This window comes from Thalassophryne amazonica, chromosome 12, assembly GCF_902500255.1.
Source record: "Thalassophryne amazonica chromosome 12, fThaAma1.1, whole genome shotgun sequence".
In the NCBI taxonomy this organism is placed as follows: Eukaryota; Metazoa; Chordata; class Actinopteri; order Batrachoidiformes; family Batrachoididae; genus Thalassophryne; species Thalassophryne amazonica.
In genome coordinates this window covers 52,462,127-52,477,239 of record NC_047114.1, presented here as the reverse complement: position 1 = coordinate 52,477,239, position 15,113 = coordinate 52,462,127, and the positions used below count along the sequence as shown (strand labels likewise).

General features: G+C 38.5%; 1 protein-coding gene across 1 annotated transcript in view; it reads right to left on the bottom strand.

Annotated features, from left to right (window-relative positions):
- col15a1b (collagen, type XV, alpha 1b) overlaps positions 1-15,113 on the bottom strand; it is a 147,055-nt gene that overhangs the window by 106,715 nt on the left and 25,227 nt on the right. Inside the window, exons 3-5 of the mRNA XM_034182847.1 lie at positions 11,346-11,555; positions 6,301-6,453; positions 1,074-1,148 (exon numbers count right to left, since the gene is read on the bottom strand). Coding sequence (XP_034038738.1) covers positions 1,074-1,148; positions 6,301-6,453; positions 11,346-11,555 — 438 coding nt within the window. The remainder of the gene's footprint in view (positions 1-1,073; positions 1,149-6,300; positions 6,454-11,345; positions 11,556-15,113) is intronic.

Here is a 15,113-nt window from a genome sequence, read left to right as displayed (position 1 = left end):
TCATGATTATAGGAGTTTTAATAATAATAATAATTATTATAATAATAATAACAACAAATGGTGCATCTCATATGAAATGTGTAATATTACTGGAAAAACAAATATTGTTCTCCATAACTTTTTTGTGTATGTACACTTTGACCACTAGGGGGTAACACACTACCCCCTAGTGGTCAAAGTGTTCATACATTTGTTAATACACTTGTATTCATTCATATTGATTGACTGATTGGCATGTGGGAAACCTATACACAACCATTTTAAACATTACTGGGTGATTCTTAGACTACGGGCACTTATTATGTCCTTTGATCATATTGTATGAAAAACAGAAAAAAGGGGAAATTTCACACTTTTATAGTTATCTTTACAATGAAAGTGTGTTAAGAAATTTGTTCTAGTAGTCTATGATGACTCTTTCACCTTTTTTCAGCATCATTATATGCAAATATTGCCGTTTTGTGCTTGTCCCACACCCAGACTTTTGATCTTCAATGATAAAAATGAATGGAAAAGAAATGTTTTTTTTTCTAATGTTTTAAAATATCTCTGAATAAAATATCAGTAAAATAATCAAAACATAATTGGGGTATTCAATGTCCTACAACTGTTGTGATTTTTTTAAACAAAATGTAGTTGTCCCACACTATTGCCGTAATTTCCACCACAACACTGTAATGTCACTTTAAACAGTTTGTATGAAAGATTGTTTGGGTAGTTTCTATGGAGATAAACAGTGACATCAGAGCACATGTATATAGCGCCAAATCACAACAAACAGTTGCCCCAAGGCGCTTTATATTGTAAGGCAATGGTGTGGTGGAAATTACATTTACAAGGCCAATAGTGCCCGTAGTTAAAAGAATCACCCTACTACAACATTCCTATCCTTCAGTGAATTTTTTGTTCTGCAAAATATTTTGTGATTTTTTTTTTTTTTTTTTTAAAGCTTGCAGGTGTGTTTGGCTTGTGATAGAGTATGTTTTTCCGTTTTGGTGCCAGTATTTAGAGATTAGACAGCAGGTGAGATGCTGTTTGATCATACTGCTGTAGCGTTCATGTGTGCATCTCACATAAGGATCATCATCTTCGCACTGCTCCTCAGCTGCTCGGGGATCATCTTTTATCACCAGCTGCTGGATGGAGCCCTGGAGACAGACAGGCAAACAGAGAAATGCTCCAGACAAGGTGTGAAAACAAGGAGACAGTACCATAACTTCATACGTCCTGTTTTCATTACAAACTCCTTGGTGGACATAATAATTTTACAAAATAAGATGAGACTATGAGCGAGTTCAGATGGCCACCTCAAGCTGTACAGTGTCAATGCTGTGAAGACACCATACTTAGTTATGGTTAGAATGTCTCTTGCCCATCATCACTTAGATTTGTATCTTCACAGATTAGGGATGTGTCTTTGGCAATCGGAGGAGTCCTGGAGGATTTGGTTTAGATCAAGTGTGTCTATGGACAGATAAATTTTGGATAGTGATGACTTTGTCATTTTGCTTTGCTGCAATGAAACAAGATGTCCTTGTAGTGTAGACTTTTAAATTCAAGGGGTTTAATGAATATATGGAACATTTAGGAATTACAGCCAGCAGTACACACAGCATCCCCCTGTTTTTCAAAGCCCATAAATAATGTGGCAAACTAAATATAAGGATTACTTTTCATACAAGTCATCACTTTGAAAGCCAGTTTTCTTTAGACAAGTCAGGGATGGATACATAAGCATTTCCATTCTACCAAATGCATCTTGGACTCTGTCTGTATGCAGTTCTCAAAAACTGAGTGACTGTGCAAACATACAGTGCATCCAGAAAGTATATTCACAGTGATGCACTTTTTCCACATTTTTTTTTATGTAGAATGGCCTTATTCCAAAATGGATGAAATTCATTTGTTCCTCACAATTTTACACACAATAATACCCCATAATGACAATGTGAAAACAGGTTTGTTTGTTTTTTTGTTGTTTTTGTTTTTTTAGATTTTTGCAAATTTATTAAAACTAAAAAGCTAAGAAATCATACATACATAAGTATTCACAGTCTTTGCCATGAAGCTCAGGTGCATCTTGTTTCCACTGATCATCCTTGAGATGTTTCTACAGCTTAACTGGAGTCCACCTGGGGTAAATTCAGTTGATTGGACATGATTTGGAAAGGCGCACACCTGTCTACATATAAGGTCCCACAGTTGACAGTGCAAGTCAGAGCACAAATCAAGCATGAAGTCAAAGGAATTGTCTGTAGCCCTCCGAGACAGGACTGTCTTGGGGCACAAATCTGGGGAAGGGTACAGAAACATTTCTGCTGCTTTGAATATCCCAGTGAGCACAGTGGCCTCCATCATCTATAAATGAAAGAAGAAGTTTGGATCCACCGGGACTCTTCCTGGAGTTGGCCGCACGTTTAAACTGAGCGATCGGGGCAAAGGACCTTAGTCAGGGAGGTGACCAAGAACCCGATGGTCACTCTGTTAGAGCTCCAGCATTCCTCTGTGGAGAGAGGAGAACCTTCCAGAAGGAAAACCATCTCTGCAACAATCCACCAATCAGGCCTGTATGGTACAGTGGCCAGATGGAAGCCACTCCTCAGTAAAAGGCACATAGCAGCCTGTGTGGAGTTTGTCAAAAGGCAGGTAAAGGACTCTCAGAGCATGAGAAACAAAATTTTCTCGTCTGATGAGACAAAGATTTAAGTCTGGCATGAATGCCAGGCATCATGTTTGGTGGAAACCAGGTACCATCCCTGCAGTGAAGCATGGTGGTGGCAACATCATGCTGTGGGGATGGTTTTCAGTGGCAGGAACTGGGAGACTAGACAGGATTGAGGGAAAGATGAATGCAGCAATGTACAGAGACATCCTGGATGAAAACTTGCTCCAGAGTGCTCTTAACCTCAGAATAGAGCGATGGTTTATCTTTCAGCAGGACAATGAACCCTAAGCACACAGCCAAGCTATCAAAGGAGTGACTTCAGGACAACTCTGTGAATGTCCTTGAGTCCTTGAGATCTCTGGAGAGATCTGAAAATGGCTGTGCACCAATTCTCCCCAACCAACCTGATGGAGCTTGAGAGGTGCCGCAAAAGAGGAATGGGAAAACTACCCAAAGATAAGTGTGTCAAACGTTTGGCATCATATTCAAAAAGACTTGAGGCTATAATTGCTGCCAAAAGTGCATCAACAAAGTATTGAGCAAAAGGTGTGAATAATTATGTACATGTGATATCTTCCTTTTTTGTTACCTCCGCCAAGGAGGTTATGTTTTCGGTCGCGTTTGTTTGTTTGTCTGTCTGATGTCAGCAGGATAACTCAAAAGGTTTTGAACGGATTTTGATGAAATTTTGTGGAGTGGTTGGAAATGACAAGAGGAACAAGTGATTAAATTTTAGTGGTGATCCGGATCACGATGTGGATCCAGGAATTTTTTAAAGGATTCTTCACCATTGCGGGATAGGGGGAATTTTGACATTCTAGTTTCTAACTCCACAAAAACAAGGCAGAAAGGCTTGAAAAAAATTAGGGTGTAACATAGTCAAATGTTCTATCAAACAACAAAGTTTGGTGATGATCGGATCCGGATTCCGGATCTGGTGATCCAGAATATGCAAAAATATAGGGAAAATAGAAAATGTGTCAGTGTGAGGTGACAAATGAAGCTAGAGATGCACAACTAACACCAAATTGTAGCTGAATCTGTACTGATTCAGTAAGGTGTCATCAGATTTGATGCAGCTTGAAATGTTATGGAGCTAGATCTAGAAGAAAACCGCCATTCCTGAAAAATCGTTTTTATACAATAACCTTTGAACTAATAAAGACATAAAAGTGATTCCAAGTTCTAGTGGTATGTTTTCATGGACAAGGATGTCAAATATAAAGGAAAAAAAAGTGTATGTATCATAGTTTTAGTTGTAACAATGAATTGTTGAATAGATCACTGTGCCAAGGAGGGAATCTCTTTAGGGTCAGTGACCCTATGGCCTTGTTTAGAGAAGTGTTTCATAAATGTTAAAAAATTAATATATTTGCAGTTTAGTTGAATAATAAGTTGAATTTTGTCTCTTATTTATTTTTGTCTATAAGCACATGCAATATCAATATCAGTGCTCAGATGACAGTAGCTTCTGGGAAAGGTGCAAATTGCAATAAACTGTGATGCCAAGCACTAAGGATACATGCTATCCAGTCACAGCAGATGAAACTTTTTTTACTACTGACCAAACATCATTGTTAGACTTTTTTTAGGTTCAATGATTCCACAGCGTGTAGATGTTATGGTGTCAGTGACCCCATGGCCTTGGCGGAGGTTTGCACTCTCTGAGTGCTTCTAGTGTTTAATAAATTTGCTAAAATAAAAAAATATACTTTTTTCATGTTGTCATTATGGGGTGTTGTGAGTAGAAAGGGGAGGGGAAAAATTAATTTACTCCCTTTTGAATTAAGGCTGTAACATAACAAAATGTGGAAAAAGTGAAGTGCTGTGAATACTTTCTGGATGCACTGTGTCTGCAACGGCCAGGTGGAATATTGACATCCCCCTTGGCATTCTTCAGCTACTGGGGTCCTGAACAGTCAGGCACCTGCTACACCAAAATACAACTTAAAATACCATTGTTTTCCTAGTCACACTTGTAACGCTGGCCTGTAATTTAACTGAGACAAATGGAACTGACCACATAGCAAAACCATGTTGACATCTCTAACTTCCTCAGTTGTTATCAAGTCACTCCTCCATCTTCTCCTCCCTTCCACCTCCTCGGTCCAGCTACTTTCCTCTTCCCTCCCTTTTAACTTCCCCTCTGTCTGTAATCATCAACAGACTGAGTCTGTGCCACAGCCAGTTGTGTTACTTGTGAGAGGTGGACTGTGATTCAGGACAGGCTGAGCAGCAATTTCAATAATGCAGAATTCAAAAGGTTTTGCAGGTGATTTACTCTGGTTGTATTAAATGGAAATGAGTACAGCAGCCTTCTTTACGCGTTTACCTTTTTATATGACCCCCAAATAGAAAACTTTGGGATGGTGTGGAAAATGCAAATAAAAATAAAAAGGCAGTGATTCTTACATTTACTTTGACTTCTATGTCATTGTGGACAATATATTTTATGTTTTGTGTTGTCAACCTCTTCATTTGTTAATATAGGTCCATTCCTACATTTCAGGCCTGCAACACATTAAAAAAAGTTGGAATGCTAAAGCATTTAGTATTTTGTAATGTTGCCATTCCATCTCACAGTACAGTACTTAAAAAGACATCTTGGCATTGACGATACAAGCAATTGAAGCATTTCAGGTGTTATTTTGACTGATTCTTCTTGCAAACAGGTTTTAATGCATTGAACAGTATTTAATGCTCTATTAGGCACAGGTCAGATGTCCAGGCAGGCCAGTCCCGTATCTGTTCTCTCTCCACAGCCATGCCTTTGGAATGTTTGCAGAATGTGGTTTAACATTGTCTTCTTGAAAAATGTCCAGATGCCCCTCGAAAAGATGTCACCTTGAAGGCAGCATATGTTGCTTCAAAACCTCAATGTACTTTTGTGCATTAATGTTGCAATCACAGAATTGTAAATTACCTTTACCAAGGGCATTGAAATGACCCTGGCTGCAAGACAGACCCTGGCTTTTGGACTTGTTGCTGATATCAGTCTGGGGATTCAGTCTCTATCAATTAACGCACTGAAATTCCTCCAAATTCCTTGAATCATTAATGATATTATGCACTGTAGAGGGAGAAATATGCAAATCCCTTCAAATCTTTCTTTGAGGAACATTGTTTTTAAACAATTAAATCATTTTTTCAAGCATTTGTTGATTAACTGGGGATCCTTTGCTCATTGTTGCTCCTTACAGACTTTTGTGGAAACTGCTTTTGTATCAAATCATGATTATAATCATCTGTTGACAACACTGTTTGAAATAACATTATTTAATCTTTATTTTTAACCTCAATTCTTCTCCCAACTTAGTTATGTTACAGATTTAAAATGTAAGAATGGATGTATATTGTTAAATTAAATTAAGCTGATCACATAAAACATGAGTTATATTGATTTTATACTGTGCATTTTATTTATTTATTTATTTATTTTGCATTTTCCATACCCTCCCAACTTTTGTGATTTGGGGTTGCACTTTTGGAAAAACATATTTTGCAAAAATAAAATATAATTCCTTTCAGAATTTGATGAAGCATTGCTTTACATTAGAAAATCCAACAACAGCAACAACAAAATGTTGAACCACATACAAATACAGAGACTGACTTTTATTTTGTATGCAACGTACCACAAAGTTATCAAGTCCTGTGCTTCCTGCATTCCCTACGAAAATGCCCGAGTTGTGTGAGAAAGTGAGTCTTTCTGTCCTGCGACTGAAGGTGATCCTCTCCGCCTCACCACAGTCCATGTAGAGACGCACTTCATCCTGCTCCACCACCACCTGGCAGGCAAATCCAGCACACATCAAACACAGTACAGTGTTGTCAAGGTATGACAATCAGGATTTTGCACTTAACAAAAATCATACACTTAGTACGTGCCAGAGCCAAAAAAAGGTTTCTTAAATTTACGTTGCATTTATGCTAATGTGTGTTTACTGGTGATACTGTGTTTGTCTGTAACTGCAGTATTAACGAGAGCACCGCTCTCGTAGAATGCACACCACCAACACAAGTTTCCAATTCCACAAAAAAAAAAAAAAAATCCAAGATCAAAGTCCTGTTAGAAGTGGATTTTCATAAGCTAAAATATAATGCAAAAATATAGATCAAAAGGGCTTTTAAATCCGCAATACGGATCAGATGCGGATCAAACTTAGTCTATTCGTTAAGAGTGCCAGTTTGCACCTCATTGTCCCAAATGAGAGTGACTGAGGCACTTTTGATCGAGATATAATGCAAAATGTACACCAAAAGGGGTTTTCAATATTAAATTCAAATGACCACAAAATCCACACTCCAATCAGATCTGGATCAAACTTTGTCAGGTGATAGTGAGTGCCAGTCTGCACCTCATGTTCAAATATGAGAGTGATTGAGGCACGTTTGATTAAGATATAATGTAAAATATACATTAAATGGGGTTTTCAGTGTTAAAGTTAAATAGCCACAAACTCTATAATCAGGATCAGATCTGGATTAAACTTTGTTAGTCCATAAAGGATACCATTGTACATAATGTGCTGAAATATGAAAGAGATTCAATTTTTTTTTACAGATTTATGCATTTTTGAAAATTCATTCAATGTTAAAGCATAGGGATTTTTCCAGTTTTCCAAGATTTTTCCTGATGTTGACCTTTGACCGATGACCTTGAAAATGGAATCAGTTCTTGTCTATCAGGATATGAATCCTCTGTAAAATTTTCATAATGATATATGATAAATTGTGGGTTACAGGCAGTTCACAATCAAACAAACAAACGGGTGAAAACATAACCTCCACCCAACTTCAATGGTGGAGGTAATGAACATCTGTCCTTGGAGTTTTCCTCATCTGAGACAAGGTTTGAATTAGTAAAGTTTGAATTTAATCTCGCTAAGAATTTATGATTTGGGACTACATCAACAACATTTAAAATGAAAATACGTCTTACATTCAATGGCAAAATAATGACCCAGAATGTTTCATTGATAGAATGGATACAAATTACCCAACCTCCCAGCCAAATCCTAGCCTTGAATAGCCTGCCTGCCACTTCATTAAGTACCCCTAAATTTGATAGGTTTGGACCCCTTTTGCCTTAATTCTCTAAGCCATATTACAACCTCAATTCCAATAAAGTTGGGATGTTGTGTAAAATGTAAATAAAAACAGAATGCAATGATTTGCAAATCCTCTTCAACATATATTCAATTGAATACACCACAAAGACAACATATTTATTGTTCAAAGTGATAAACTTTATTGTTTTTGTGCAAATATTTGCTCATTTTGAAATGGATGCCTGTAACGTTTCAAAAAAGTTGGGACGGTGCAACAAAAGAGTGGGAAAGTTGATGAATGTTCAAAGAACACCTAATTGGAAACAGGTGAGTGTCATGAATGGGTATAAAAGGAGCATCCCCAAAAGGCTCAGCCATTCACAAGCAAAGATGGAGTGAGGATCACCACTTTGTGAACAACTGTGTGAAAAAAATAGTCCAACAGTTTAAGAACAATATTTCTCAATGTTCAATTGCAAGGAATTTAGGGATTCCATCATCTACAGTCCAAAATATAATCAGAACATTCAGAGAATCAAGAACTTTCTACACGTAAGTGGCAAGGCCGAAAACCAGCACTGAATGCTCGCAACCTTCGATCCCTCAGGCAGCACTGCATTAAAACTGACATCATTGTGTAAAGAATCTTTCCACGTGGGCTCAGGAACACTTCAGAAAACCATTGTCAGTTAACACAGTTCGTCGCTACATCTACGAGTGCAAGTTAAAACTCTACCATGCAAAGGGAAAGCCATACATCAACAACATCCAGAAACGCAGCCGTCTTCTCTGGGCCCGAGCTCATTTTAAATGGACAGACACAAAGTGGAAAAGTGTGCTGTGGTCTGATGAGTCCACATTTCAAATTGTTTTTGGAAATCATGGACGCCGTGTCCTCTGGACAAAAGAGGAAAAAGACCATCCAGATAGTTACCAGTGCAAAGTTCAAAAGCCAGCATCTGTGATGGTATGGGACTGTGTTAGTGTCCATGGCATGGGCAACTTACACATCTGTGATGGCACCATACAGGATGGTACATACAGGATTTGGAGCAACACGTGCTGCCATCCAAGCAACGCCTTTTTCAGGAACGTCCCTGCTTATTTCAGCAAGACAATGCCAAGCTACGTTCTGCATGTGTCACAACAGCGTGGCTTCATAATAAAAGAGTGCGGGTATTAGACTGGCCTGCCTGTAGCCCAGACCTGTCACCCATTGAAAATATGTGGCACATTATGAAGTGCAAAATATGACAATGGAGTTGAACAACTGAAGCTGTACATCAAGCAAGAATGGGAAAGAATTCCACCTACAAAGCTTCAACAATTAGTGTCCTCAGTTCCCAAATGCTTATTGAGTGTTGTTAGAAGGAAAGGTGATGTAACACAGTGGTAAACATACCACTGTCCCAGCTTTTTTGAAAAGTGTTGCAGGCATCCATTTCAAAATGAGCAAATATTTGCATAAAACAATGAAGTCTATCAGTTTGAACATTAAATATCTTGTCTTTGTGGTGTATTCAACTGAATATAGGTTGAAGAGGATTTGCAAATCATTGTATTCTGTTTTTATTTCACAATGTCCCAACTTCATTGGAATTGTGGTTGTGTTGTGATTTTAATCACAGTTTCCCACATAATAACACATCAGGATGTATTAAAAGTTTACATCAAATTATGACTATCATCTGAATGTTGGAGCAAAAATCAACACTCAACAGACCAGGAAACATTTTCCCAGTCTTCCATTGCCCAATCTTAGTGAGCTCGTGCACACTTCAGCACTGATTTCCTGTTCTTATCTGACAGGAGTGGCACCTCGTGTGGTCTTCTGCTGCTGTGGAACATCTCCTTCAAGGTTTGATGTTTTGTGCATTCAAAGATGTTCGTTGGCAGACATTGGTTGTTATATGTTTTACTGTTCAGTGGAGTTGGTAAGGTTAGATCGTCTTACCCTTGTGAAGTGCCTTAGGGAACCTTATGTTGTGATTTGGCACTATATAAATGAAAATAAAATTTAATCCATGAGTCTTTCTATCAGCTTAAACCAGTCTTAATCATTATTCTCTGACCTGTGCTATCAAAAAAGAATTTTCACATAGAGAGGCTCAAGTTTGGTCCTTTTTGGTCAATTCTCTATAGACCGTTGACATTGAAAATCCCAGTATGTCAGGAGTTTCTGAAATACTCAGATCTGCCAATCTGGCACTAATAACATCACATTTAAATTCACTCTATCACCTTTCTACCCAATTCTAATGTTTATTTTGAACTCAGCAGATCCTCTTGATCATGTCTGCATGCATAAATTGATGCAAACAATTTATGAAACATGGATGACCTCTAATTTTCTGCTTTTAAACTCAGATAAAACTGAAGTTATTGTACTTGGCCCCACAAATCTTAGAAACATGGTGTCTAACCAGATCCTTACTCTGGATGGCATTACCCTGACCTCTAGTAATACTGTGAGAAATCTTGGAGTCATTTTTGATCAGGATATGTCATTCAAAGCGCATATTAAACAAATATGTAGGACTGCTTTTTTGCATTTACGCAATATCTCTAAAATTAGAAAGGTCTTGTCTCAGAGTGATGCTGAAAAACTAATTCATGCATTTATTTCCTCTAGGCTGGACTATTGTAATTCATTATTATCAGGTTGTCCTAAAAGTTCCCTAAAAAGCCTTCAGTTAATTCAAAATGCTGCAGCTAGAGTACTAACGGGGACTAGAAGGAGAGAGCATATCTCACCCATATTGGCCTCTCTTCATTGGCTTCCTGTTAATTCTAGAATAGAATTTAAAATTCTTCTTCTTACTTATAAGGTTTTGAATAATCAGGTCCCATCTTATCTTAGGGACCTCGTAGTACCATATCACCCCAATAGAGCGCTTCGCTCTCAGACTGCAGGCTTACTTGTAGTTCCTAGGGTTTGTAAGAGTAGAATGGGAGGCAGAGCCTTCAGCTTTCAGGCTCCTCTCCTGTGGAACCAGCTCCCAATTCGGATCAGGGAGACAGACACCCTCTCTACTTTTAAGATTAGGCTTAAAACTTTCCTTTTTGCTAAAGCTTATAGTTAGGGCTGGATCAGGTGACCCTGAACCATCCCTTAGTTATGCTGCTATAGACGTAGACTGCTGGGGGTTCCCATGATGCACTGTTTCTTTCTCTTTTTGCTCTGTATGCACCACTCTGCATTTAATCATTAGTGATTGATCTCTGCTCCCCTCCACAGCATGTCTTTTTCCTGGTTCTCTCCCTCAGCCCCAACCAGTCCCAGCAGAAGACTGCCCCTCCCTGAGCCTGGTTCTGCTGGAGGTTTCTTCCTGTTAAAAGGGAGTTTTTCCTTCCCACTGTAGCCAAGTGCTTGCTCACAGGGGGTCGTTTTGACCGTTGGGGTTTTACATAATTATTGTATGGCTTTGCCTTACAATATAAAGCGCCTTGGGGCAACTGTTTGTTGTGATTTGGCGCTATATATAAAAAAAAATTGATTATTTGATTGATAAATTCACAGTTTCAGCCCGATGATTGGCTGATTAGATATTACGTTTACTGAACAGCTGAAAAGGTGTACCTAATGATGTGGACAGTGACCCGTCATAAACACAGCAGGCAGTGCTCACCGTGAATCGTGTCCACTGGTTGGTCATATCTGGGACACTGAAGGTAGCGGCCTTGTGGCTGTGGGATGCCTGCTCTCTTTCGGTGTAGTACAATAAGATGTTTTGCAGTCCGTCACGGACCGGCGTGAGGGCCAAACCCAGCTCCACCACTTTCTGACCGGCATCTGTGATGGCAAAGAGTACCCCTCCTCTGGGGCTGCTGGGACGCACCTGAAGTATTGGCAAGTCAAAAGAAGTTACATCTTAATGTTTTAGTCCTACCATACATCAATAATACAGTCATACCTTTGGTATTAGATATATAAACACTAAAATTACCATAAACAGAGGAACCATTGTGACGCAACTAAAAAAATAATTCCTTCTGTTTGTACACAGTCAATGAATAATCTATAATGAATTTGTATGGTGTATCTTTAAAATGAATTAAGTATGTCCACAGAAAATCAGTTTATTGCCATAACAAATGACAAATATTTTGGTTGACTGTATTTCACATACTCAGAAGAACATTTACTAGTCCACTAATGGCTAGAATACCAGTCTTTAGAAAGAATGCTGTTCCCACATACACTATTTTTGACCAGGACTATTAAATTGTGGTCAGTGCTGGGATATCCTTGGTGGTGTCTGGGTGACTTTAGGACAAGTTGTTGAGCCCAGATGTTACAACATGATGCCACAACAGTTGAAGTTGTTTGAAACTGTGAACTGCCATAGAACTTTTATAAATCATCTTGCTGTCATCTTACAGTCTTACTGCCATCTTGGGGACCATCTTTGACATTCTTGGATATCTGTACCAACTCATGTAGCCAGACTATATAGGACTGTGCCCTGACAAAGGTCTTTCTAGACTCCTGATAGAGTCTTGATGATGTTGTGTTAAATTATGGTGATTCTTGGTGAATCATGTTCTACGTTGTTCTAACAGCATTGTCTTTGAGTTGTCAAGATGTGGTCAAGATTCACCATAACAACTCTGATGTGGTGAATTTATGGTCAATTGTGGTCAAAATTGTGTATATGGGATCAGGAATGTTTGCCAATGCAAAATAAACAAAAACAAACAAACAAAACAAACAAACAAAAAAAATCAAAAAAAGAAAGAAAAACCATTATGCAAATTGCATCAACATATCTCAAAATGTAGTCCTATCATTTCACAGATTTTTGAGAATTGAAAATTCCCCACTGAGGTCTTTTGTTGAAATGGAACATCATTTCAGGCAAGCAAAAAGTTTCATTAAATTTTGCAAATATTTGATTTATTAGTAAAATGGGTTATGATGCAGCTTAAAAAAAAATGTAATTCTGGACTCGTGGCAGCCTGTTCAAGGTCCACCTTGCCTCTGACCCAGTATAGTAAGATCAGATATGCCCCACCATTTTCCCAAACCCAAATCAGATGACACCAGTGTCAGCCAAGCATGCACCAGGACCTTAAAATTTGCAGGGTCTTTTGAAACTCACTGGTAATGCTTTCCAGGCACCTCTTCAACCTACACGTCTTCAACCCAGTAAGTGCAGCAAATTAACAACAGATTAGGATAATCACTGTTGCTCAAAGTCTCAATAAAATATCACTAACCCTAAATCCTAACCCTAAGTGATTAAGTTAACATTGGTTGAAGAACTGCTAGGGAGAAGAATACCAGGTTAAAGAAGTGAACTGCTCCCCTACATTAAAAAACAAAACAAAAACTGACTCATTGGATTTGATTTCCATTTAATAAATATACGAGGTCTGTTAGAAACATTTCCGACCATTTTATTTTTTGCAAAAACTATATGGATTTGAATCATGTGCGCTTGCATCAGCAAAGCTTGAACCTTCATGCGCATGCGTGAGTTTTTTCACGTCTGTCGGTTGCGTCATTCGCCTGTGAGCACGCCTTGTGGGAGGAGTGGTCCAGCCCCCTCGTCGGATTGTCATTGTCAGGAAAATGGCCGAGCAACTGCCGCTTTGCTGCATGAAAATTTTTTCAGAAACTGTGTGAGACAGCCAGGTGGAAACCATTCGGAAAATTCAGATGGCTTTCGGCGAAGATTCTATCGGCGTCACACAGATTAAGAAGGATTACAACCGGATTAAAGACGGCCCACAGCGGCTGAGAGCGCGCCACGCTTTGAGTGGCCATCGACAGGCTGAAATGACCAGATCATTTCCAAAGTGAAGGCTGTGTTGATCCGGGACATCATGTGACTACCAGAGAAATGGCAGAAAAGGTGGACATCAGCCATTTTTTGTCAGATTCCACTACTACAGGACATTTTGTAATGAAAAGACGTGCGGAGGCATTCACGCGTCAGGACGAAGCCGCAATGGTGGAGAACAAAAGCAAGTCCTTGTTGGAAGTCTCATGGGTCTGCCCAGGTCTTCCACCATTCAGAAGATTCAGACGGCTTTCGGTGGCTTTTTAGTCGAGTGAGTATCCAAGAAAGTGTGAAGACCTGAGCATGTCACATGTCCCGTCGTGTCCGACGAGGAGGCTGGACCACTCCTCCCACAAGGCGTGATCACAGGCGAATGACGCAACCGACAGGTGTGAAAAAACTCACGCATGCACACGAAGGTTCAAGCTTGGCTGATGCAAGCGCACATGATTCAAATCCATATAGTTTTTGCAAAAAATAAAAAGGTCGGACACTTTTCTAACAGACCTCGTATGTAGTCCCAACTAAATTACATTATCGTACATGGATGTGCTTTATTTGAGTTGGGGCTACATACAGGTGCTGTCATATAATTAGAATATCATGAAAAAGTTGATTTATTTCAGTAATTCCATTCAAAAAGTAAAACTTGTATATGATATTCATTCATTACACACAGACTGATATATTTCAAATGTTTATTTCTTTTAATTTTGAGGCCACTATCAGAGCAACCTGGGCTCTCATACCACTTGAGCAGTGCCACAGACTGATTGACTCCATGCCACACCGCATTTCTGCAGGAATTCAGGCAAAAGGAGCCCCAACTACGTATTGAGTGCTGAACATGCTCATACTTTTCATGTTCATACTTTTCAGTTGGCCAACATTTCTAAAAATCCTTTTTGTGTATTGGTCTTAATTAATATTCTAATTTTCCGAGATACTGAATTTGGGATTTTCATTAGTTGTCAGTTATAATCATCAAAAAATAAATTAAATATTAAATTAAAATTATATATTAAATATAATATATATAATATATAATATAATATAATATACGTATATTAATATATAAATTAAATAAATAAACACGAGACATATCAGTCTGTGTGTAATGAATGACTATAATATACAAGTTTCACTTTTTGAATGGAATTACTGAAATAAATCAACTTTTTCATGATATTCTAATTATATGACCAGCACCTATATATTTATTAGATGGAAATCCTGCTCATAATTGAGTTGAGTTCATCCAATAAGCCATTACTTTGAGTGAAGTTTAGGATGTGATGCTGATGCATATGATAAAGCCAGAGGCTGGAACAGTCAAAATAAGGTCAGTAATGTGAATTACAATACTTCCAGTAACAATCCTTCCAATACATGGTGTATACAAATGCTCTGTTAAAATAACTCATGTATAGTCAGGTACATAAGTACTCGGAGAGTGACATGATTTTTGTAATTTTGTCTCTATACACCACCACAATGGAGATGAAATTAAACAATCAACAGCAGGGTTAGAAAAATATTTTTTGAGCCTACTGGTCAGGACCAGTAGCACCAATTTTGTCCAAGGTCATGGTCCCAGGTATTTGGAAGCTC